General features: G+C 44.2%; 1 protein-coding gene across 1 annotated transcript in view; it reads left to right on the top strand.

Moving 5' to 3' along the window:
* KDELR2 (KDEL endoplasmic reticulum protein retention receptor 2) overlaps positions 1 to 26,651 on the top strand; it is a 109,374-nt gene that overhangs the window by 66,945 nt on the left and 15,778 nt on the right. The window contains exons 3-4 of the mRNA XM_086940754.1: positions 19,121 to 19,279; positions 19,906 to 20,158. Coding sequence (XP_086796880.1) covers positions 19,121 to 19,279; positions 19,906 to 20,158 — 412 coding nt within the window. The remainder of the gene's footprint in view (positions 1 to 19,120; positions 19,280 to 19,905; positions 20,159 to 26,651) is intronic.

The following is a 26,651-nucleotide window of genomic DNA, read 5'->3' as shown; positions in this document are numbered from 1 at the left end:
GAGTGGCGTTGCGTGTGTGAGTGGCGTTGCGTGTGTGATTTGCGTTGCGTGTGTGATTTGCGTTGCATGTGTGATTGGCTTTGCATGGGTGAGTGTGGCGTTGCGTGTGTGAGTGTGGCGTTGCGTGTGTGAGTGTGGCGTTGCGTGGGTGTGAGTGGCGTTGTGTGTCTGAAAGTGGTGCTGTGTGGGTAAAAGTGGCACTGCGTGGGTGTGAGTGGCGTTGCGTGTGTGAGTGGCGTTGCGTGTGTGAGTGGCGTTGCGTGTGTGAGTGGCGTTGCGTGTGTGAGTGGCGTTGCGTGTGTGAGTGGCGTTGCGTGTGTGAGTGGCGTTGCGTGTGTGAGTGGCGTTGCGTGGTTGAGTGGAGTTGCATGTGTGAGTTGCGTTGGGTTGTTGAGTGGCGTTGGGTTGTTGAGTGGCGTTGGGTTGTTGAGTGGCGTTGGGTTGTTGAGTGGCGTTGGGTTGTTGAGTGGCGTTGGGTTGTTGAGTGGCGTTGGGTTGTTGAGTGGCGTTGGGTGGTTGAGTGGCGTTGGGTGGTTGAGTGGCGTTGGGCGGTTGAGTGGCGTTGCGCGGTTGAGTGGCGTTGCGCGGTTGAGTGGCGTTGCGCGGTTGAGTGGCGTTGCGCGGTTGAGTGGCGTTGCGCGGTTGAGTGGCGTTGCGCGGTTGAGTGGCGTTGCGCGGTTGAGTGGCGTTGCGCGGTTGAGTGGCGTTGCGCGGTTGAGTGGCGTTGCGCGGTTGAGTGGCGTTGCGCGGTTGAGTGGCGTTGCGCGGTTGAGTGGCGTTGGGCGGTTGAGTGGCGTTGGGCGGTTGAGTGGCGTTGGGCGGTTGAGTGGCGTTGGGCGGTTGAGTGGCGTTGGGCGGTTGAGTGGCGTTGGGCGGTTGAGTGGCGTTGGGCGGTTGAGTGGCGTTGGGCGGTTGAGTGGCGTTGGGCGGTTGAGTGGCGTTGGGCGGTTGAGTGGCGTTGGGCGGTTGAGTGGCGTTGGGCGGTTGAGTGGCGTTGGGCGGTTGAGTGGCGTTGGGCGGTTGAGTGGCGTTGGGCGGTTGAGTGGCGTTGCGTGTGTCAGAGGCTAAATGTAGCACAGGTAGACCTCCAGCGGTAAGCAATCAAAAACAACTTAGAAAACATTTCACAGTATGAAAAGATCAAACTCATGAACGAGCGTGATACACCTCAGCTAAAAATCATTATAAATAACAACACACATTAGAAGTGAAACTACAAGTACAGAAGGACCAGCTTTGCTTGTTTAAAACTCAGCAGGCAGATGAGTGTAATGTGTAAAGCGTCTTGTGAAGCAACCATGTCACATGAGCAGATCGTGGAGTCTGAGAATGGCAGCCGAAGCAAATACAAACAAGAGGAAGAATGACTGTGAGGCGCATTGGTGTGAAGCACATCAAAGGGCTTCTCCTCCCCTAATTAGGTGAGGAGAAGCCGTTTCGGGAAACTGAAAGTACGGCCGGCCTGCGGCCGGCCATGAATAATTAGGGGAGGAGAAGCCCTTTGATGTGCTGGGCTGGCTGGCCCTGAATGCGCGTGCATGTTATCACGTGGTTCACGTGAACAGCATGAAAACTGCTGGGCTGAAAGCCCTTTGGTTTGACGATGTTTTCGCCACTTGAATTCTCGCTCCGCTCGATGCGCTTGCGCACATCGATAGGTCGCGAGACCTAAAAAGTATACTATTCTTTATCTCCCAGCAGGCCCTCTTTTGTGTAGCTTGTACTTTGACATGTTGTACACATTTATTTGTTTCAACAACCCTCTCCCCCTGCCTTAGGGCTTGCTCACTTTGTACACCCACTAGTTTGGGAGCAATCCTAAACTTGATGCCATAGTTTGCAAGTGGTTATATATTAACCAGCAGATCAAAGCCTTCCATTCTTAAAGTAAATTCTCAAACTAAAACAGGAATCATTTTCTGGGCTTTGGGTTGGAAATAGCAGTTAGTTTCAAGATTGGCGACTCAACCGGTAAAGGATGGTTGGTATTGCTTGAACGCTTTTTAGGTCTCGCGACCTATCGATGCGCGCAAGCGCATCGAGCGTAGCGAGAATTCATGTCGGCGAAAACATCTTCAAACCAAAGGGCTTTCAGCCCCGCGGTTTTCATGCAGTGCCCGTGTACATGCACGCGCACTCCTCCCACACCAGCAACTCCCCCCTCCCACACCAGCACCTCCCCTCTCTTTCCACGCAATCACAGCCTCCCCCTCCCACACCAGCACCTCCCCCCTCCCACACCAGCACCTCCCCTCTCTCTCCACGCAATCACAGCCTCCCCCTCCCACACCAGCACCTCCCCTCTCTCTCCACGCAATCACAGCCATGCTGCACTCCGAATCCGCCTCCCCTCACTCGCATTCCCGCCCAAGGCTCTCCCGCCCCCATTTGAGATGTAGCCTGCTTGCAACCTGTGGTGTAAAACACATAGCCTCCTCCCAGCTGGGCCGCTGCCGAAGTCCTGCTCTGCCCCGGGGGCAGACTCTTTCATCACTGGTCACCCGGGGGCCTCCCATGCTTGTGCGACCTCGACCAGCCCTGCACTTCCCACCTTCAGGCAAAGGAGCTGCCGGCAGCAGGCTTCCCCCTCCTTCTCTTACATTGGGGCCGGCCCGTCGCCTGCAGATTTCCCTTCTTTGTCCCCTTGGATGTCATCACTCGGATGATACCTGCTGCTTTTCACGTTAGGTTACAGATCCATTTATTTTTTATTTAAAGAGAAGGTTTTACATGGTAAATATTGAATTGATATCGGTTTGTTTTAAAAAGTGGTTTACATTAAAACTGGGACTTCTCTTAAAAAAACGTAAGCGTCCAGTGTGTCTCACAGCTGCAATATGGGTAGCTCGTTTCTAAGCAATCAATATTTTGGCAAACAAGGGGGCCTACAGAGAGTTACTGCGTTTTGCAGAGGATCACACTGTTTGGTTGATTCGTGCGCGCCGGGATTCAGTGTTAATTAAATCGCCGCGTTATTCAGTTCAAGCATTTTTCAGCATAATCTGAGCACGTAAACTTCACACTAATACCCAGTAACGAGAAAACCAAGAGCTAAACAGAAGCAAAATGTATCCACCATCTCTCCTCTCATACTGTAGGGGCCTGGCGAATGCTTTAGTAATATGCACAAGCAATTACTGCCACAGCTTTATTTAAAAATGTCACAACAAGATGTTAATATTTCACCTCTGTTCTTGTTTTATGCTGTTTTACTTTGACATAAATACCAGTTTAACATGAAACTGCAACAGCATTTCCAATGCACCATCATTACCACTGCCGGACGCCTCAATCTCCTCCCACCTCGCATGGCCGTCCTTTCTGCCCGCCAGCACTTCAGTTCCGCCCTGAGAGCATGGTATTATCTTCTTATTTCCATCACGTCCATCGCTAAAAGAGAGGAAGGCTTACAGGAAACATCCTCTGCAGTGGGGCTGATCTCGACTGGGACAGTAATTCAAAGTTAAATGGCGCCCCCCCCCCCCCCACCAGTCTCCCGCCCCCATCCGGCTTTCCTCCGAATCCGCCTCCCCTCACTCGCATTCCCGCCCAAGGCTCTCCCGCCCCCATTTGAGATGTAGCCTGCTTGCAACCTGTTGTGTAAAACACATAGCCTCCTCCCAGCTGGGCCGCTGCCGAAGTCCTGCTCTGCCCCGGGGGCAGACTCTCTTTCATCACTGGTCACCCGGGGGCCTCCCATGCTTGTGCGACCTCGACCAGCCCTGCACTTCCCACCTTCAGGCAAAGGAGCTGCCGGCAGCAGGCTTCCCCCTCCTTCTCTTACATTGGGGCCGGCCCGTCGCCTGCAGATTTCCCTTCTTTGTCCCCTTGGATGTCATCACTCGGATGATACCTGCTGCTTTTCACGTTAGGTTACAGATCCATTTATTTTTTATTTAAAGAGAAGGTTTTACATGGTAAATATTGAATTGATATCGGTTTGTTTTAAAAAGTGGTTTACATTAAAACTGGGACTTCTCTTAAAAAAACGTAAGCGTCCAGTGTGTCTCACAGCTGCAATATGGGTAGCTCGTTTCTAAGCAATCAATATTTTGGCAAACAAGGGGGCCTACAGAGAGTTACTGCGTTTTGCAGAGGATCACACTGTTTGGTTGATTCGTGCGCGCCGGGATTCAGTGTTAATTAAATCGCCGCGTTATTCAGTTCAAGCATTTTTCAGCGTAATCTGAGCACGTAAACTTCACACTAATACCCAGTAACGAGAAAACCAAGAGCTAAACAGAAGCAAAATGTATCCACCATCTCTCCTCTCATACTGTAGGGGCCTGGCGAATGCTTTAGTAATATGCACAAGCAATTACTGCCACAGCTTTATTTAAAAATGTCACAAAAAGATGTTAATATTTCACCTCTGTTCTTGTTTTATGCTGTTTTACTTTGACATAAATACCAGTTTAACATGAAACTGCAACGGCATTTCCAATGCACCATCATTACCACTGCAAGAGTGAATCCCTTCAAACAATGAACAGTTTGTGATTTCTTTGCACAGATATTACATTATTTATTACTTTGGCATTTCACATAATGGGGAATCAATTATTGCTATGATACCGGAGAGGCTTTGTGGTTGAGCACATTGCACACACATTAATATGGCATGCATTTCTTATCAACATTGACTCAAGGATCTTATGATTTCTCCAACTAAATGTGAAAATCTAGCAACAAGTATCACCTACACTCTTCAAGGGCATGCAGTGGTGCTGCTTTTTTCTGACTAACACGTTTTCGAGTGTATTGCAAGGATATGTGTCTTTTATTGAAACATCTCTCTACTCGCCACTCTCCCTTTCCATTTACTCCCAAAGCCTTCCATTTTGCCCCCGTATTACCTCTCCTCACACCACAGCACCACTCAATGCCACAACATCCCTCAACACAACAGCACCACTCAACACCACAGCGCCACTCAACACCACAGCACCACTCAACACCACAGCGCCACTCAACACCACAGCGCCACTCAACACCACAGCGCCACTCAACACCACAGCGCCACTCAACACCACAGCACCACTCAACGCCACAGCACCACTCAACGCCACAGCACCACTCAGTGCCACTGAATGTCACAGCGCCAATGAATTTCACAGCACCCCACAATGCCACAGCACCACTCAATGCCACAGCACCACTCAATGCCACAGCACCACTCAATGCCACAGCACCACTCAATGCCACAGCACCACTCAATGCCACAGCACCACTCAATGCCACAGCACCACTCAATGCCACAGCACCACTCAACGGCACAGCACCACTCAACGGCACAGCACCACTCAACGCCACAGCACCACTCAACGCCACAGCACCACTCAATGCCACAGCACCACTCAATGCCACAGCACCACTCAATGCCACAGCACCACTCAATGCCACAGCACCACTCAATGCCACAGCACCACTCAATGGCACAGCACCACTCAATGGCACAGCACCACTCAATGGCACAGCACCACTCAATGGCACAGCACCACTCAATGGCACAGCACCACTCAATGCCACAGCACCACTCGATGCCACAGCACCACTCGACGCCACAGCACCACTCGACACCACAGCACCCCTCGACACCACAGCACCCCTCAACACCACAGCACCCCTCAACACCACAGCACCCCTCAACACCACAGCACCCCTCAACACCACAGCACCCCTCAACACCACAGCACCCCTCAGCACCACAGAATTCCACAGCACCCCTCAACGCCACAGCACCCCTCGACACCACAGCACCCCTCGACACCACAGCACCCCTCGACACCACAGCACCCCTCGACACCACAGCACCCCTCAACACCACAGCACCCCTCAACACCACAGCACCCCTCAACACCACAGCACCCCTCAGCACCACAGAATTCCACAGCACCCCTCAACGCCACAGCACCCCTCAACACCACAGCGCCCCTCAACACCACAGCGCCCCTCAACACCACAGCACCCCTCAACACCACAGCGCCCCTCAACACCACAGCACCCCTCAACACCACAGCACCCCTCAACACCACAGCACCCCTCAACACCACAGCACCCCTCAACACCACAGCACCCCTCAACACCACAGCACCCCTCAGCACCACAGAATTCCACAGCACCCCTCAACGCCACAGCACCCCTCAACGCCACAGCACCCCTCAACACCACAGCGCCCCTCAACACCACAGCGCCCCTCAACACCACAGCGCCCCTCAACACCACAGCGCCCCTCAACACCACAGCGCCCCTCAACACCACAGCGCCCCTCAACACCACAGCGCCCCTCAACACCACAGCGCCCCTCAACACCACAGCGCCCCTCAACGCCACAGCACCACTCAGTGCCACAGAATCACTCAGCGCCACTGAATGTCACAGCACCCCACAATGCCACAGCACCACTCAATGCCACAGCACCACTCAATGCCACAGCACCACTCAATGCCACAGCACCACTCAATGCCACAGCACCACTCAATGCCACAGCACCACTCAATGCCACAGCACCACTCAACGGCACAGCACCACTCAACGGCCACTCAATGCCACAGCACCACTCAATGCCACAGCACCACTCGACGGCACAGCACCACTCGACGGCACAGCACCACTCGACGGCACAGCACCACTCGACGCCACAGCACCACTCGACGCCACAGCACCACTCGACGCGACAGCACCACTCGACGCGACAGCACCACTCGACGCCACAGCACCACTCGACGCCACAGCACCCCTCAACACCACAGCACCCCTCAACACCACAGCACCCCTCAACACCACAGCACCCCTCAACACCACAGCACCCCTCAACACCCCTCAACACCACAGCACCCCTCAACACCACTGAATTCCACAGCACCCCTCAACGCCACAGCACCCCTCAACACCACAGCACCCCTCAACACCCCTCAACACCACAGCACCCCTCAACACCACAGCACCACTCAACACCTCAGCACTCACCACTGATTGCCACAGCATCACTCAGCACCACTGAAGCCCACAGCATCACTCAGCACCACTGAAGGCCACAGCATCACTCAGCACCACTGAAGGCCACAGCATCACTCAGCACCACTGAAGGCCACAGCATCACTCAGCACCACTGAAGGCCACAGCAGCACTCAGCACCACTGAAGGCCACAGCAGCACTCAGCACCACTGAAGGCCACAGCAGCACTCTGTGCAACCATTCAACAACTGGTTCTAATATGTTCTCTCAATGTTTCAAACTTTATTACAAATGTCACAAAAAGATGTTAATATTTCACTTCTGTTCTTGGATTTTCATCACAATAAAATACACTGAACATAATCTTCCCAAAAGTTATTTACAAAAGTTTAAGCTATTGCTATTATAAATTACAATAAATTTTATTTAAGTATTAAGTATTATAAAAAATAAAACCCATTGTTATTTGTAATATTAATACATCTAAGTCATGTAAATACAACGCATATTGCATTACAAATGATATAGGTGTCACGTTTGCAAAAGTTAAAACTATTGGCATTGTAAATGACAAAGCTATTAATTTCGCTATTTTCAAAACCAACACATAAATAAAATAAGCACTGGCGTTGCCAATAGGTCTCGCAGTAGGAAAGTTGGAGCTATTACAATTGCAAATAACAATGCCTTTTATTTTTGTTTTCATTTTAAAAACATAAAGGGCTTTGTCATTTACAAAACCAATAGCTCCAACGTTCCTACTGCGAGACCTATTGGCAACGCCAGTGCTTGTTAACTCATATCAGCATTCAGTTCCATACCTTTATAACTTATATAATACTTTACAGCGGGAAGAGGCCACATCGGCTACAATCTAGAAACTCACTGCAAATTGAGCAGTCAAGCTTCATTTGCTAGGCTACTCCCTCTCTGCTTAAGAACCTTAAATATTTTGAGGTTTAGTCGGCAAGGCACAGCATCTGTACCTAAGCACAGCAAGCTTGAGCGTTCTTTCCACTTAAGGAGATTTGCAGAGACACCAAAAAAGAATGGTGTAGCTGCTCAGGTGAGCGCTTGGTGACCAATCAATGAAAATTACTCTGTAGCACTCTGTCTAATTTTTTTAAAATGTATCTGTACCATCACAGACCAGGAGGGGATGTTACAACCATATTCAAATGAGTCTAGTTATGGATCCCAGTCACACTCTGATCTCTACTGCACCCTCAGAAGGCACTAAGAAGGCAAAAACACAACCACAACCACAACCTCGACTATTTTCAGAAACTTCACCAGTGCTGTAGTGTAGAATAGTCTTTCAAGGAACAAATGTCAGTCATGATTCATTTTTAAGAAAGAAATGTTGCTGTGAAGAAGGCCTCGCTCTGTATTTTTTATGTGCTCAATAGTTGACAGTCTAAAGAAGTGGGAGCGGGTGTTGGGCTTATTGGCTGAGGCTGTCTTGACATATTAGCATCGCCTAATGTGGGCAGAAGCTATGAATTTTTAATAGTCACATGTAAATAGCCTTTTATCTTTGGCTAAAAGATTTTCATTGGGCAAGTCATCACTTTTCTTCATCGAATTAGAAGTCTGCACTAGAAGTGAACTCTTATTGAATATTGTTTTCTTACGTTCCTTATTAAATCAAAGTGTAACATTTTCACCTCCATCGGTGTACGTTTTAACCCAACCTCTTGTTCAGCTGTATTTAACTGGTTGATGGACCCAAAAATAACACCCAGCTATTCTTTTGCTTAGTAGGCTTTTTGACCCTGTGCTTAGTAACATGTGCAATTGACTGAATGCTATCTAGCCTTGAATTTTATTCCGAACCCTACCCTGTCAACTGAGTTATCACTGCAGGGGATACACTCATGCCCCCTGCATGTCTGTTCCTTATGTGACCGCGAGGTCCTACGTCTGTCATCAATCCATTTCCTGAATAGAAAGGAAACTATACTATCTGTTAAGTGACTTTTCAGTAAACTAAATCCATTCTGAGAGTAATACATATAACTGTGTGGAACATCCTAATAAGAGACTGCTCCAGGCCTATGGTTGGACTGAAGGTCAAGTGCTATTCACTCTCCAGCCTAATTCCTGTATAGTGGCTTTGAGGGAGCAGATGTATTAGGAAGACTGCCTATTTGATCTCATCTAGAGCTGGTTGTTGACCAACGCAAAGACCATAACATTCCGAGCCTTGTCACTAGTCCCCATGCCTTTTACCAAGTGCATTTTACTAAACCACAAGCCATAGCATCTGCATGCTAAGTCACAACACAACCCCTACTCATGCAACACTTTCATTCGTCTATAACATGCTGCTATTGACTACAGGTGCACACTCAAATTAAAAACAAAACCGCTAATAAAATGTGCCTTTCTCACGGCATCGTTGACTCCTATGAAAAAATTCTCTTTGCACAACCTTAAGTTGAATCACAAGCTAGTTTTACTAACATCTTATCCTGTGCTAAACAGTTCTTAGCACAAGATTGTATCCTTCACTCGTATTTTGTCTTCATATTGCCCCCCATCTTGGAATGGTTCGCCGAAGAAATCCTTCCCACGCCGAAGAAATCCTTCCCACAGCAACTTGCTCATTGAGTCCAAATCCACTACAGGGAGCAATATACCTTCATTACCTAGTCACGTTTATATTGCAGATAACATTTTTGGAATTGCACCAAAACACTAGTCCTGCTCAGATCTTCACACTCCATCTTCCTTTTGAAACCAATGACTTCGATCTCTGGCACTCTTGACACTCCGCACAGGCTTACCCTATAGGAGCGTTGAACACTGACTGGAATTTCACTGACCGGTGAACTTCCTTGGGCCATTGCTAGCACACTTGTCTTTATGGGAACTGCACACTGTATTTAAATCACTTCTAGTACTGTCATTGCCACCCGGTTCTCGTCCACAGGTTAGTTGCCTTACTCTACATCTGAAAAATCGAATTCACCGCTTGCTCATTCAAGCTCTGATCAAGAAGTTTTACTGAATCATCTGCACACCATTCATTGCCTCACCAAAAATACTACTCATGATATGGCGGAATTGTGGCACACATCCAGACTCATGCAAAAAAGAACAATTGATAGACAGAATCCCGAATAATGTCATACATTTACCCAAGTACAAAGATCTGGGCCTAAATTAATTGTTTCTTTGCTCTCCATGCCCATTCCAGTTTGAACCCAGCCATATGCAAAAACACACATAATGGACGGAATACAGAGCAGTCAAAAATTCACCCCCACTCGAGATCTGGCTTAAATCCATTTGTTCTTTTGCTCTCCATGCCACCCCAGTTTAGACCAAGCCATATGCAAATCAGTCTTTACACTGTGCCAACAGAGAACCACACTAAATGGTTCACATGCAATACTTTCTTCCCCACAAAAGAAAGGCCGTTGAATGAACCCAGATACTACTCCATCTGACTCCAGTTCTGCTTTATAGGTAGCATATGACATGAGTGTGTTTGTAGTTTGGGGTATTATGCAGCATTTGGGTCAAAAGAGGTTAGTTAGGAATAGCATCAGACGTCCTGATACATCTGGTGTTTTGGGACTATGTTACATAAAAGTTCTGTAGTTTTCCAAGTGTTAAACTATTGCCAACTGGCTGTTGCTCCTAGCAATAAAACCTTCAAGAGCCTACATACCAGTATCTTCGTATGCATGTTATCAATGAATTGTAGATGCCTATCCTGGATGTTTAGTGACTTTTCAAACTGATAGGATTTACTTGAAGTCTCCCCAAGATCCTGGCTTTTCATTCATCAAGTGTTTTATTTTTTTTATTCACCTTATGTCTTTTGGTGTTTAGTTTAACAGTTCTGTAGAATATCCAGAGGCACCAATATCCTGAAATGAGTGGAGTCTCTTATTTTCCAGAGTCAATTTAGTAATTTAAATGTGTCCTTTTTTGAACCACCCATAAAGGCATAGGATGAGTGGGACTATAAATATATGCAAACTGAATATTCAATATAAGAATTATTTAGATGCATGAGAGGGGTATGTAGTGTCCTCTTTTGGAGGAGACCCAGTAACCTTCAAAAGATTGTTTTAAAGTTAGAGCGTAGAACAGTGGTTATCTACCTGTGATTCAAGGACCCTAGTGGGTCTGCGAGGCCTGCTCATGGGGTCTGTGAATGTTTTACTAAAAATACTATTTAAATTAATAAAGTGTACAAACAAATGAAGCAAAATTGAAAAGTTGCATTTTTTCTGAATTAAACATGATTTTTCAATATTTGTGTATTTGTTTGGTGTATACTTATTTATATATTTTGGTGTATGATTCTGAGGTTCAAATCATAGAAATTGCTTAGGCAGGAGCTCTGCGACTTCCAATAATGACTCGGTGGGGGGTCCCTGGATTCCAGTAGTGATTCAGTGGGGGCCCTCGGAAGTAAAATGGTTAAGATCAGCTGGGTTAGAACACTCGCAAAGTTCTGCAGTTTCATTACGTTCATAATAACACTGCCATAGACCTTTCAAAAACAAAAAGTTCCTCTAATGGATGGGCCAATTAGAAAGAGGGTAAAATAATAAGTGAGCGGGATCAGATTAGAGCGGGCACAGAATTGGCAGTGGAAAAAAGATTTGTTTGGATATATTACAAGTCTTATTGACCGTGATGTGTTAAAAATGATTACCTTCATACTGTAGTTTGTAACCCTTGGTATATTGGAAGAATGCAACAGCCGTTCTGTGTGAAAGTGGTTTACTGATTTATGAACTGTTTGAGGCATTGGATCCAACCTGTTAGCTTTTTATGTGTCACTGGATGCAAGGCCTTTTCAGGTGCTATTGTAACTTTTTGATAGTCTTTTCTGTGTCATTGAATTCCACTTACTACCTTCATTGTGCTTAATGCCAGCTTTTTATGTAATGCCTAAGACCTATTGTGGGCTTGTTTATAACCATAATTATGGATTTACTGCAATGTTCCATCACCTGCTGCATAATCTACAGATTTAAAAAAGAAAAATCTTTCTTGTTCAAATGGATCCAGTCACTATAAACGGTGCAATGTGTTCGCCTGTGGTGGAATGCCCTTTGCAATGGTCAACTCGTCATCTTTCAGATGCCTCTTTCTGTATTTGGTTGTTAAACTGGGACTAATGTGGCAAAATCTTTTCCCAGACAGTTTTACCATGTGTAAAGAAAGAAAATATACAAAATAATGAAGTAATATTATCACAAAATGTGCTGCATAATTTGCCTTCTCCTGCATAATTTAGTCAACCCTGCCACATAATTTGGTGCTCCTATGCTGCATAATTCACGTGGCCATGCCTATAATCGAATCAGGAGACTATTTTTAGTCTTTCTACTTTGTTGTTGCCTTATTGTTATCCACTGCAAGCTGTATTTTGTTTGTTTACTCGACAAGTGGCCAGGAAACTGTGAAATATTGTTCTAGTGTGATATTTGGCATTTACGTGTCTAATAACTTTGGGACTGGGCCTGTTTGTTGGATTACTGCCTGCACCTATGTTTACACAAGACTCAAATGGCGAGCAGTCAAGAACATGGTTGGGACTTGGACTCGCAGAATCTGAGTATATAATATACCCTCCTGAATTCCATTAGTGGTAATTGGTTAAACATGAGATTGCCCTCAATCTACTGTGCATAAAGCCTATTGACCAGTTGGCCTTTATTATGCCAGATGATCTTCACCTGCAATATCTCCAAGCGAGCAGTTCGAGAGCTTGAATGGCAATCAAAATTACAGGTCTGCAATGCACATGTCTGGGAGGCGGATTGGTGTCTGTACAACGCGTTGTGTTACAACGCATTCCGTTACAACGCAGCTATTACATCGCAAATACCATTACAATGCATGTCATTACAATGCATGGCATTACATCGCGATGCTATTACAACGCATGGCATTACATCGTAAGTATAGGTAAGTATACCTTTTTTAAAAAATGTTAATAAATTATTTTAATTTTAATTTAATCAATTTAATTAAAATACATTTTAAAATAGCCATTAATTTAATGTAATAAAAAAATATCTATTAAATAAATGTAATTTTAATAAAAAAGGAAATAATTTATTTTAATTTAAATAAAGAAATTAATTTAATTAACATATTTAAATTGAAATTAAATTAAATTAATTGAAATCATTTAATTAATATAATTAATTTAATTTAAAAATGTAATTAATGAAATAAAATTAATGTAATTTATTAAATATATTTTAATTAATTTAAAAATGCTAAATATTATTTAATTATCCCAAAACACAAACCTACCCCTGAACCCTACAATACCCCTGTACCCCAAAACCCAAACCCTGCCCTAAAACCTAAAAACACCCCTGTACCCCAAAACCCAAACCCTGCCCTAAAACCTAAAAACACCCCTGTACCCCAAAACCCAAACCCTGCCCTAAAACCTAAAAACACCCCTGTACCCCAAAACCCAAACCCTGCCCTGAAACCTAAAAACACCCCTGTACCCCAAAACCCAAACCCTGCCCTAAAACCTAAAAACACCCCTGTACCCCAAAACCCAAACCCTGCCCTAAAACCTAAAAACACCCCTGTACCCCAAAACCCAAACCCTGCCCTAAAACCTAAAAACACCCCTGTACCCCAAACCCTGCCCTAAAACCTAAAAACACCCCTGTACCCCAAAACCCAAACCCTGCCCTAAAACCTAAAAACACCCCTGTACCCCAAAACACAAACCCTGCCCTAAAACCTAAAAATACCCAAACACCCCAAAACATATACATCAGTACCCCAAAACATATACTCCTATACTCATACTTATTTAAAAAATTACTTACATTAATATATTTAATTTATAATATTTAAAAACGAAATAAATATTTTTGTTATAATAAATAATAATTAAATCAATTATAAAATATTAAATAAAATTAAAAAAAATGAAATACTTACCAATACTTACGATGTAAAGGTATGCGTTGTAATAGCATCTGCTATGTAATGCCATGCGTTGTAATGGCATGCATTGTAATGGTATTTGCGATGTAATAGCTGCGTTGTAACAGCATTACGTTGTAATAGTTGCGTTGTAAGAGTAACACACCCTGGGAGGCACTCTGCAGCTGCCATAGCCCAAGTGCTTTGAACTTCTTCAACCCTCTTTTGATTGGACTTTTGCTCCTAGGGTCCTCATCACTCAAGCCTCAACCACCATCGACAGTCATACACGTTTGAGTATTTCTGTATTTCCCTGGCCAGTTTTACACTTCCCTACTTGGGAACCAATTCGATGTCGTTAGGAAAGGCTCCAAACCGGATCCGGATTAAGCTAATCTAATTCGTAGCCTATGTTTCCAACCGAATTGTCCACCTTTCCGGATGACCAAGTACGATGCAAGGAAGCCGTCCTCGCTGATCAAGTCAGTTCCAAACACATTTCAGGCAGTCCGACTCGTTCGGAGCCGAATCGTGCAGCTCAATGGGGCCAGTTTCCGAACGAGCGAGTACGATGATTGATTTAGACAGCCGTACGGACTCATTTTTGCTGAGACAAAACGGTTGTGAGAATCTGACCCGTCACAGGCCCCTCTTCACCCTGGGCCCTCTGAATCAGTTGCGGGGGGTACCCATGGATCCCCCCTTTCCATGCATGCTCAGTGTGACGGGCACTGTGGAGTGCCTGCCACAGGGTGCACGCTTTTCCCCAGCCACCCCTTTTTAGGTCGAGCTTAGTGGCAGCGTATATGCGCTGCATGCTCTGCAAGGCATTCTGTATTAGGGTAGGCAATGGAAGCCTTGTTCACTCTCCGCGCAAATTTTGAATTGCCTTGTGCCATTGTCCTTCGTGAACGCTGGCTTCTGATTCATTAAGAGGCTTGTTAATCCCCCCTTGGTACCGCCTTGTCTCCTTTAGTTAGCGCCCATAAGGACTGGACCTTTTACGGGTGGTGTTACATGCTCTGCTTTATAAGTTGGTTAGCACTATTTTTCTTAATGCTCTTCCCCTATTCCACACACTACATAGCAGCAGGTCTACTACTGTATTTATTTAATTTACTACGCGGTTCGTTTCAACTATAGCAGCCGCACTTATTCACTTATTTAATTTACTGCGTTGTCCGCTTTCAGTTTAGCTGCCACACTTATTTAATTCAATATATTCCAGGCAGCCGCTTTCATATTAGCGACTGCACTTATTTATTTTATTAATAGCGCTGCCCGCTTTCACTTCAGCAGCCACGCTCAACGTTTCTTAACCCCTTCCAGGCTCATGACGAGCTGGGCTCGTCATGAAGTAGCCTCCTACCAGGCTGATGACGAGCCCAGCTCGTCATACACAATGGACTTTTGAAAATTCCAGCACAGGAGCAAAATATCACTAGCAGCGATGGTGTTAATTAATGTATTTTTACTTAGTGTGGAAGCACACCATATGAACTTTCACTTTCTTTAGTATTGTCCGTGCCCCTTTGTTTTGACTCTGCTCACTGTAACCTGAATACCGTGAGCAGCGTCTAAATAAATGGGCGTGGCCAACATTAAAACGCTCACATTTGCAAGAGTTTGAGCGATTGCCATTAAAAATAACACTGCCTTTTATATATGTGTTTGGTTTAAAACACATAATTAAAAGGCATCGTCATTTACAATGCCAATCGCTTAAACGCTCCAAAAAGCGAGACTTATTCCATTGAAAATGCTTGTTGGAATATGTTTGTGCATACATTGGTGATCTGTTGTTGCATCAAGAAATTTCAAACACAATAATGTTGCCAAGTGTTTTAAATTCTCTACAATCAAGCCTCTTTGCGAAGCCTGCACTGCATCGGTCCACTCCAATCACGTCGGCCAATGTTTGCTGTTTTGCAGCCGCCATGTCATGTGTGGTGTGCCAGTGAGTGCGGCAGGTGTGTCCTTTATGCCAGGCACACATGGCCGCTAAGTAGATTTCCATTAGGGTTGCAAGCAAGGCGCCTAAAGCTTTGTGAGTGGCAGTTGGTCCGCAGTCTGTTCCACTGCTCGGAGACCTGACTCTGCCAATCACTGCTCGTTTGATTTACTTTCTGCTGCTTCAGCTATCCAGTGCAGAAGCGCCCTCACTAGGGTGAGTGACTTTTATATTCTGTCAAAGAAACGGAAGCCAATATTGACTTTAGCTTCTTTTTTGCACCCATTTACATAAAACATGCAAATCTTTTTTTTTAACACAACTCCTAAAAGTAATTGTCAGACCTTACAATAAATTCTGAAAACAAGTTAATCTCGGCTCTCCACGTGTCTAGGAGCCACATATCACTGTGGCCTGTGAGCAGCGCATAGATTAACTTCCGGGTTTCATGTTTACCTTCTACAAAACTTGTGCTATGATTACATCAATGAACTTGACATGTTGAAGAGCATATTTCATTGGTTATCAGGCAAGAGGGAGTTACCATCCCCTTTCTGGGGAGTCCGATATTTCCCTTGATAAAACTCCATGTAAGGTTCTTTCAGACCCTAATATATGCATGTTAGCTAGGTCATTTTTAAAGGTCCTATGAGGTCAGAGCCTCAGCAATGAGTCAGCATGGAGTCTGAACTTGATGCCGCCACCAGAGCTTCTTGTTGCTTTTCTTTGTGGCTTTTCTACAGCAGATGGTGTTTGCAGGTCTGGGTTTGCCAGACATGAAGTTTCATAGTTATGCATGCCTGATCACTGCTTTTTGCTAATGTAATGTTGTATGATCTTATTAGCTTTCTTGTTTAAGTTGTGAAGCTCTATGGTGGAGCGAAGATGGATTCCACAGTGGAATAGTTATCCACCGGTAGAAGGACATTTGTGAGGAGAGCCACTGTAGAAGACTGCAAGTCTTATTAAATCCAAGAATCAGGTGTAGATAAAAGACGTTTATTCCAAAGGTTTCCAATCACAAGCGGAGCTCCTCATCAGCCAGGAGTCCGACAAGCAACTGAAGATACACAACGGACCCCTGGCATCTGAAGGCTCCTTACATTTAAAGGAATACATTCTCTGCATGCGCTAGCGCATGCGATACCAATACAAACCAAGCACGAGATGTAAATACATTTCAAATACATTACACTACAGCCACAAGCAAACCAGTGCTCCCAGTGGTACTCCAGGTGTGTGTGCAGGCTGGTAGGCGCTGCTATTTTTTTCTTTATGAATAGCAGGGAGAGTTCCTTCAAGGAACAGTTTGATTTGTTTTTCAATTATCAAGACACTGTTCTACATTACTGTAAACTGCTCCCAGATACTAGTTTTATAGTATTGATTGACTATCTGATCAATCATATAACACCCCTTGGGAGCACGGTATCATTTGGTTGAGCTCCATCATAATACAACTTGGACACACATTTTTTCATTCCAATGGTTATTTCACTATAGCCATACTCTAGTGTCTGGAATGTGGAACTCTGGCTTCACTGTAACCATTAGAATAAAATATCAACACATTGGGCAGTTGAAAGTATTGCCTCTATGCAAAGAGCAAAAATGTAACATTTGGAAGGGACTGGACAAATAGGGGAAAAATAGAGCAGTGCCAGAGGAGCATTTATCAATAGCTAATAAATAAAATGTATTTATTTGCAATAGAATCCCAATGTTTGCAGAAACTGTCTGATTGCGTCTCATAGCGCAGTGAAAATTCTTGACAGCTAAACTAAAATGCCATCCACACTTGATGGTTATCCAACCGTGGACTGAAAACTTGGTTGTTTTTAGCTTCTCCTCTATTTTAATTTTGCTATAGAGTACGTGGGTCCTTTCACTGAGATTTTTCTAGGGGTCACTAATCACACTCTCTAAACTCGATTCATTCATAAGTAAACAAAAGATGAATACGGTTCTCTGCTTTTTTTTTTTTTAGCTTTCGACAATGGGTTCTACAGTTCCTCAATTGGACCGTGGGCACGTCTCCTAGTCTGTGTTGTTGAATGATGCTATTTCTATAATGTGCTTTTTAGGTCGAGCCTGGGCAGCTCATAGGATGCTCTGCGAGGCATGCTGTATTCGAGTATGGACTGGAAGTATTGCCCACATTTTTTATTGGCTTGTGTCATTGTCATTTGTAAATGCTCGCTTCCGAATCGTTAATGGTCTTCTTAGTCCCTCCTTAGTACCGCCTTGTCTTCATTTGTAAACTCCCATGAGGACTGGCCCTTTTACTTCTGTTGTTACACGATATGTCTTATGTATGTCTGTGGGCACTATTTTCTCCTACTGCAGACAAAACATGCTTTCCTGCAACATTCAGCGTGCCATGCCCGCTTTCATTTTCCAAGCAGCGGCCAGTTGCGGCCGCTTCTTGGAAGTGAAATAGGTCTGGCATTTCAAAGAGTTTGAGCTATTGGAGTTGCAAAAGGCAATAACTTGTATTCATCCGTTAATGATCAAAACCGATAAATAAAAGGCATTGTCATATAAAATGCCAATAGCTTAATGCCAATAGCTTAAACTCTCACAAATGCAAGACCTTTTGCATTGGAAATGCTTGTTTCAATGGGAGCCTCTGTTCACATTGGGTACACAGGCTCCCTTGGAATTCAATGGGAGTCCTACCGAACCGAGTCCTTAAACATACGGACACATCCTAATCGGTCAGTGGGACTTCCGGAGTGCGATTCATACGGAAAGCTTTCCGGAACTGACTCGTCCGGAAGGCTTTCCTAACTAGATCGTAATCGGGCCCTTAATATGCTTCCACAATTACTGGAAAATCTGTTCTGTTGCCTACTTTTAATGCTCCACTTGTGCAAAGCAACCAAATAAATGTGTGTTTTGGAAGCTTTTATGTAGAATTTAGTTTGCGCACTTTTTTCACTAAAGACGCATTCTTACAAGTTAACAAAGGAACACAAAATTCCCTCTTGACTCAGTGACTCGTTTCACAGATATACCGGCCTATAAACTGTTGAAAGGCATGTGTAGGGCCAGTAGTCTTATCTTTGACAAAAGACTATCCTTTGCCGTTGAAGAGGAAAGGGGAATATTTTTAATGAGGAGTTTTAAAGGGAAAAGGTTGTTTCTTTAACTTGTCATGAAATTTTGTCCAGGTTTAAATTTTTAATTTTCTCTCTTGACTTTTCACCTTAGTTGCACGTGATGAAAACCTGTTTTGTGATGCATGCTCACACCTTATGTTCTTTTTGTTTTCTTAGGTCATCTACATTGGCTGCTCCTATGCTACTGTGTACCTAATATACATGAAATTCAAGGCTACCTATGATGGAAACCATGATACCTTCCGGGTGGAGTTTCTGGTGGTCCCCGTTGGTGGATTATCTTTCCTCGTCAATCATGATTTTGCTCCACTAGAGGTTAGTTCTGCAAGGCTTTTCTTGCTTTTGTCACTCTGCTCCAACAGGACCAATAAGCTGCTTGGAATTCACCACTATGCAGAAGGCAACTCCCGGTCAATTGGCTAGTGAAGTCTTTACGTTTTAATGCACCCACATACTGCATAAAAAAAGTTTTAAAGAAATACCAGAATAATTGGCTCTTTTAAACATGTTATATTTATCCATTTTATTTAAGAACTGCATTCTTGTGGAGTTCATTGGAACTGTAGCATAACTTCAAAGCCGTGAATGTTGTTAAGAATTTGTTGCTAACAATCCAAACCCACTGCGCTCAAAACTGATACATGAATTGTGAAACATGCAGATGCATGAAGTTGGAATGCATACCTTTTTTTCACGCACAGCATGTGTAGTTTGTAACCTAAGTTGTTCAATAAAAACATTTTGTCAAACATGCTATAGGGAGGCTTTATCTCCAATAAAATGAAGTTTAGTTTTGGTATTAATGAAGAAGTCTGTATATAATGTTTTTTGAGGATGAAAATCAAAGTCTTAGTTGAAATATGCAGTTGTGTCCATCTTACGTGGTCCGAGATGTTGGAGGACAGGAGTATGTTTTAATTTGTCCATTTTTTGTTGGTTAGATCCTGTGGACTTTTTCAATCTACCTGGAATCTGTGGCCATCCTTCCACAGCTCTTCATGATCAGCAAAACCGGGGAAGCTGAGACAATCACAACTCACTATCTATTCTTCCTCGGCCTGTACCGTGCCTTGTACCTGATCAACTGGATTTGGCGTTATTCCTTTGAGGGATTCTTTGACCTCATTGCAATAGTCGCTGGTGTGGTGCAAACTATACTTTACTGCGATTTCTTCTATTTGTATGTCACAAAAGGTAAGTGATGATTTGCTGTGAATGGAGTCATTAAAAACAAACAAGTATTCTCAAATACCCAATGTGTTCATGATAAACATTTAAAGGCAAATTTGATTTCAAAATGCTTCGATCCAAAGAAAGAGCAACCAAAAGTTAAATGTAAAGCATGATCTGAATTCAGGTTTTCAGCTACCAAAATGAGATTTCCCCATTATATAACTGTAATATCTGTAAGGAAATAGTCAAGTTGTCCATTCAGAATCTGCCCTGTGAGCATCAAGTTTCATGCAACAGTTTTACTTTCTACCTTAGTGATGTGCTAAAAAACTGTACTTGCTTCAGTTGTAGGTGGTACAGCAAGCATGCACCATAAGTGTCCAACAAGAGAAAGACCACAATGCTTTAGCAAGCATAATGAGGGGTGGTGTTTTTTCCCCCTGAAATTATTCTTTTATGAATACTAGAAATTAGTATTCTGTTAAGCATCCCCTTCAACAGAAGACATAGCCATTCAGATAATCACTTTGAAGATTTTCAAGAGCAAAGAATTCTTGGTGGAATAGGTCTTGAAGAATGGAGATTGATAGTAGAAAGCACGTAGAAAAGTACTAGAAGCTTACAAAAAGTGTCCTCAAATGGAAAACAGTGGAAGTTCTGTTACACTGGAAGAGCAAGAGCTCTATATTTTGACTCCTCTTAAGCTACCCATTAAGCACAAACCCCAGACTTGTACCAATGCTGGCAGGTCAGTCTCCATGTATACTTACTGTTGTGCTTGGTTCCATACTAGTCTTAATCTCTTGCAACCTCAATTTTTCTATAGTTTCATTAACCCCCAACTTTATTTTCTAATGTAGGCGGAACTCTTCCCCACATTAAAACAAAGGTGAGGACATTGTACTAACATTATTCATAGCGCTGTGCGCGAGGAGGAAGTTTCAGTACTTTCAGTTTGTTCCCATTAACAACCATATTAAACATTTCCACTATTCCTTTAATTCTCAGATGTTGAATAGAGCTTCATACAGCTCATTTTTTAGACCAATCGGGACACCTTCATTTACTCTATAGTCCTCACCAAAACTGCAAACACTTCCTGTGTGCAGAGCACCATTGTCTGGGAAAACCTCACCATATTTTCAGTCACATCTTCTCCAATGCCCAATTCAGCCGCTTGCAAAAATAATCAGCACTATAATAAACTTGGTAACATCTTTTCCTGCTTGCACAAGTCTAATGTCCACGGCACCTCTGCCCTGGCATAGGATGGTGCACCACTAAATGTTTATTCTTGGCCATTAATATGAATCCCACTCTTTTACTTTTTTAAAAAGCAAGGTGTTACTCATTGTAGAACACTACTAGGCTGTTTGTTAGTGGATGCACTTTCTTGTGACCCTATAACAAGAAATCTTTCCTTACCACTTTCCTCCCAAAATGGCTGCAGACTATGTTGCGGTGTAAATTTGTCAACATTTGTTCCTTAACCAGCACGCTATTTCAAGCATCTTCTATTCTTCTGAATTATTGGCCGTACAAAACTTCCCACTCGTTATCGAGTGACTCCCAACTGTGGTTAGGACACAGTGGTGCTTTAAACCTTTATATGTAATTAACTACAGAATGGTACACTTACAGTCTCAAAGACGGTTGTAAGGACTTGGGGCCCTTTACTTGAACGCTAGTTACATTAATCAAGGACACATTAATTTTCAAAATGGACAGGCAGATTAAGTGATTTGCCCAGAATCACAGGATGTTGAGACTGCTCAGAGACTCAAACCTGATTTCCCCAGTTCCAAAGTAATCAGCTCAGGTTGAACGCCGCAGCCTCTCCATGCTGAATGTTTCAGCTAGCTACACTTTGACGCGCTGGCATCTGCATTGGGCATTTGATCAAGAATATAAACTGCATTTTAAGTATAGGGAAAACAAAATGTTTAGCTTTATACTTGCATAGCTTTAAGTTAAAAAAAAAAAAAGCACTATGGCACAGTCTAGCCAGATCATATAGTATTTTTTTTTTTACTTTAAGCTATGTAGCACTGCAGCTCGCACCACTGTTCAACATTAAAAATGTTTTTTTTTTTTTAAACATTGACAAAGCCAATAGATCTGGCATAGGCGAAACAGATTGGTTTTGCCAATGCTTGTTTAATCTTAGATTATATTCTGTAAACCAAGCTGCTAGACAAATTGATGCCTTTACTTGTGTAATACCACTTTGCAAATCCTCAACCCAACAGACTTCTACACTATTTTATTTTACTTTACATATTTGATAGGTTTTCAGGCACAATTTGGAATTTGCCTTGCATAATTTCACCATGGCCAAAACCAATCCTTGTTAACCGGTGACTGTGCTCTCTACAACACCACAGACGTGAGTCCCTTGCTCACTTTGCCACTGGATTCAAGCAAGCCGGGCTGAAGACTGCTGGAATGCCAGAAACCGGTTCTCGGAAGCTTGTTTCCGGTCCAGGGAAGGCAAGGCTTGGCAGTTCGGGCTGGACTGTTCCCATGAGGCACTGGGTCAGACTGATTTGCATATAGCCATGTCTGAACTGGGGTGGCAGAGTGGGCTAAAGAACGGAGATGGATTAAACCCAGCTCTTTTGACTGGGTGTGAGAGTTTGATTGGTTCAGATGCTCCGTCCATTACCACCCCCTTTTGTACCGCTTTTGGCCACCATAAGTGTGGCAGTGTATGCTCAGACGTGAGTCCCTTGCTCACTTTGCCACTGGATTCAAGCAAGCCGGGCTGAAGACTGCTGGAATGCCAGAAACCGGTCCTCTGAAGTTTGTTTCCGGTCCAGGGAAGGCATGACTTGGTAGTTCGGGCTGGACTGTTCCCATGAGGCACAGGGTCAGACTGATTTGCATATAGCCATGTCTGAACTGGGGTGGCAGGGTGGGCTAAAGAGCGGTGATGGATTAAACCCAGATCTGTTGACTGGGGGTGAGTGTTTGATTGGTTCAGATGCTCCGTCCATTACCACCCCCTTTTGTACTCCCAAGCTCTGCAAGACCTGTTGTCTCAGTTATAAGTAACAATTGTGATTTTCTCCCATCTGTTGGTATCGGTCCACAAAGATTTTAGCTGGCTCAAGTCGGATCTTCTCTAAAGGAGGCTTTTAAAATCAGAGGGGTTTGCCTCACTGAGCCTGCCCTCAAATGCAGATGGGAGCAAACTGGAGTCCTATGTATGACCTGGGAGGCTCAGCATGATGGTGATTACCGTCCAATATCCCTGATAAATATAGATTGTAAGATATATGCTAAAATATTGGCGACCAGACTAAATACCATCCTTCACAAATTAATTAGCCCCTCGCAGGTTGGCTTCCTAAAAAACCGGATGTCTAACGACAACACTAGATTATTGTGTCATATTATAGAAAAGGCAAAATCCACTTCTGTACCAATGGTGGCGATAACCTTAGATGCAGAAAAGGCCTTTGACAAGGTCTCGTGGTCTTTTCTACGCCAATGCATGCTCTCTTTCAACCTTGGCGACCCATTTATCAAGATGGTGATGGCCCTCTACTCTGCCCCTTCTGCCAGGATAGCTATTAACGGCTCCCTCTCGGATCCCTTCCATCTGTAACAGGGGACCAGACAGGGCTGCCCTCTATCACCAGCTCTTTCTTTTAGCCCTTGAACCACTCCTTACAGATATCAAAATTACAGGGACATTGAGGGTATCTCCTTTGGGAACTCACGCATCAAATTAGCAGCATACGCGGCCGACCTCCTGATAGCGACCGAAAACCCTGCCAACTCCATTGCCGCGCTAATGTCCTCAATAGATAAATACTCCTCCCTCTCCGGGTACAAATTAAACAGAGATAAGTCCGAAGTAAAACCTCTTAATATCCACACTTCGAGAGAAGTGCTGGGCAATTCGGGCCTATTCTGGCAAACAGGAGTGATTAAATACTTGGGGATCGAATTCACTGATGAGCTTTTGAGTACCCTTAAACCCAACGAGAACAAAACCCTAGACAAAATCAAAAGTCAGTTGGACGGATGGTCACCCCGCTTCATCACCTGGTGGGGCCGTGTTGAAACTATAAAAATGATGATATCCCCCCTGGTTAACTACCTTGTCACGATGCTCCCACTCTTCCTTTCCAATGTATTCCACTCCAAATTGGACAAAGTCATCTCGGCATTTCTCTGGCAGGGCAAAAAAGCCAGAATCAGTCTGAAAAAACTTTGACTAGACAAGAAATTAGGACATTGGCACATCTGGCGGATTACAAAACTTACCAGATCGCCTTCTTAGCGAAACAAGGGTTGCATTGGATATCCTCCCAATCTGACTACACCCCAGTGTGGCTCTCTGTGGAAAAGGCTATTCTTGAGGGTCTTAACCCCTGCGCCCTACTCACCGCCAAACTCCGTCCCAGCCTAGGTCCGGGGCCCATCTTCAAAAATACTAAATTGGCTCTGCTAACGGTCAGTAAATGCCTCCCGCATCAATTCCGTCTCTCCTCTTGGGAGTCTTTATGGCATAATCCCACAATTGTATACAAAGGGAAGCCTCTAAACTACCCCACCTGGATAGACAGCGGTATCTTATTCCCACACCAACTCGTCGAGAACTCGCTTCCACTAACCTTCAAAGAAATTCAGGATAAGTTCCAACTCCATAACGTTGAATTCTATAACTTCTTACACATTAAAGTAGCACTAGCGGAGGCTAACCTGACGGCTGCCCCCCCCCCTCCCTCCCAGGTCTATTCACCTCACTTAACAAATTGGGGCACCAAGTCTCTAGACTGTACAAACTAATGCGGCCACAATCGTCCACCCTAAATGCACCTCTCCAACAGTACTGGGACTCATTCTCCTCCACACCTAACTCGGACACTATCTGGGCCAGCACTTGGGAATCCACCACCCGCCACAAAATTAGCCCTACACTCTCACAGACCAAGTTCTGGCTGCTTCATAAGGCCTTCTGGACTCCCAGGAGGTTGTTCCTTCACAAAATCAAACCAGACGACACATGTTGGAATTGTACGAATGTGGGAGGAGATCTGGAACATCTAATCTTCAAATGCCCCTGTGTTACCTCCTATTGGGACAGGATCTTTGGTTTCATACACACAGTACTCCATATCACCTTACCAAGGGAATTTTCAACGCTTGTTCTAGGTTTTGCCAAAGCCGTCACACTCTATGATGACAAAGCCCTACTGGACCTGCTGCTGACGGCTGGGGTCAAATCATACTTAATAACTGGAAAAGCACGAACAAAGCTTCCTTTCCCCACTGGCTAAATTGGGTCTCCCACTTAAAAGGTGCGGATAACATATCCTTAACTTCCACCCCATGGAGGCCGCCGCTCAGGAAACTCTGGTCCGCACTAGATGACCACTTTGACGCATTCAAACCTCCATGAATCTGAGCACATGGAACTCAGAGCGCTTTTCTGCATAGCTGTCACGTGCATCCTTCCTTTGTATACAGGGTAGATCTACACAAATGCTTAGCTCATGATGCCTCTGCTACCCAATGTTGGTGTTCTTTTCTCCTCAGGTCATGTCATGTGATAATGGTCATGCTAAACAAGTCATCGTGTAACTTTGGACGCAACTCGTCTACATCTGCCTATTAGACAATATGTGTGGACCCTTTGTTTTTTTCTGGACTTATGTTTTTTTCTGGACTTGCCTGTATTACAGAATGCAATTTACGTAACCAGTAGCAAAGTTTATAATTCCTTTTGATATGATTTCATTATAGCAATGTACGTAAGTTCTTGAACTGGTCTTTTGTACTGTTGTATTTCTTGCAGCTCCAAATAAAAAACCTTTGAACACAAAAAAGAAATTAACAGTTGGGATTTCTCAGCAGGGTACAAAACAGCTGTTTGATACAGGACCAGTTTTTCTTCTATAAAATATTCCAGAACAATAACTTCAAATAGTATATTGAAATCTGCTGTTACATTCTAGTTTTAGCTGTAGTATTAACTTGACTGATTCAATGGGAGGCAAACTAGATGCCCTCTCTCCTAATGTTTCCCCTAACCATCCGCTGTCTTGTCAAACACATTGGCACAGCTTAGAGCGTTCTCAGGTGGTAACCATTAGAACCATTAATATATACAAGCAGGAACTCTGGAATGAGGCCACTAAAGAAACCACATAGATGCAAACAATCAGACAAATAATCCTACAGTGATGTGGGTGAACTCTACCAAGTTTTAAGGCCGTCATCCCCCATTCTGTTGCTGCTTGGCATGCCATGGTAAGAAAGGCAAGTGAAGTCCACAGTCACGCACATTAAAGAAAGAGGATATGTTGAGACCTCCTACCATTCTCAAAAGGAACAAAAAAGCTAATAGTGACCGGGCGCAGCCCAGACTGTTGATTCAAATGATCCAGATTTTACATGCTCCGATCAGGAAAGATTTGGATGGGGTCCCAGATCTCTTTACCCAGCTGTCTATCAATATACACTGACCAGACATCACTGAATCCTGGAAGTGCGACTTGTG

This window comes from Lissotriton vulgaris, chromosome 10, assembly GCF_964263255.1.
Source record: "Lissotriton vulgaris chromosome 10, aLisVul1.2, whole genome shotgun sequence".
NCBI classification, from domain to species: Eukaryota; Metazoa; Chordata; class Amphibia; order Caudata; family Salamandridae; genus Lissotriton; species Lissotriton vulgaris.
This window is presented reverse-complemented; position numbering and strand designations above follow the sequence as displayed.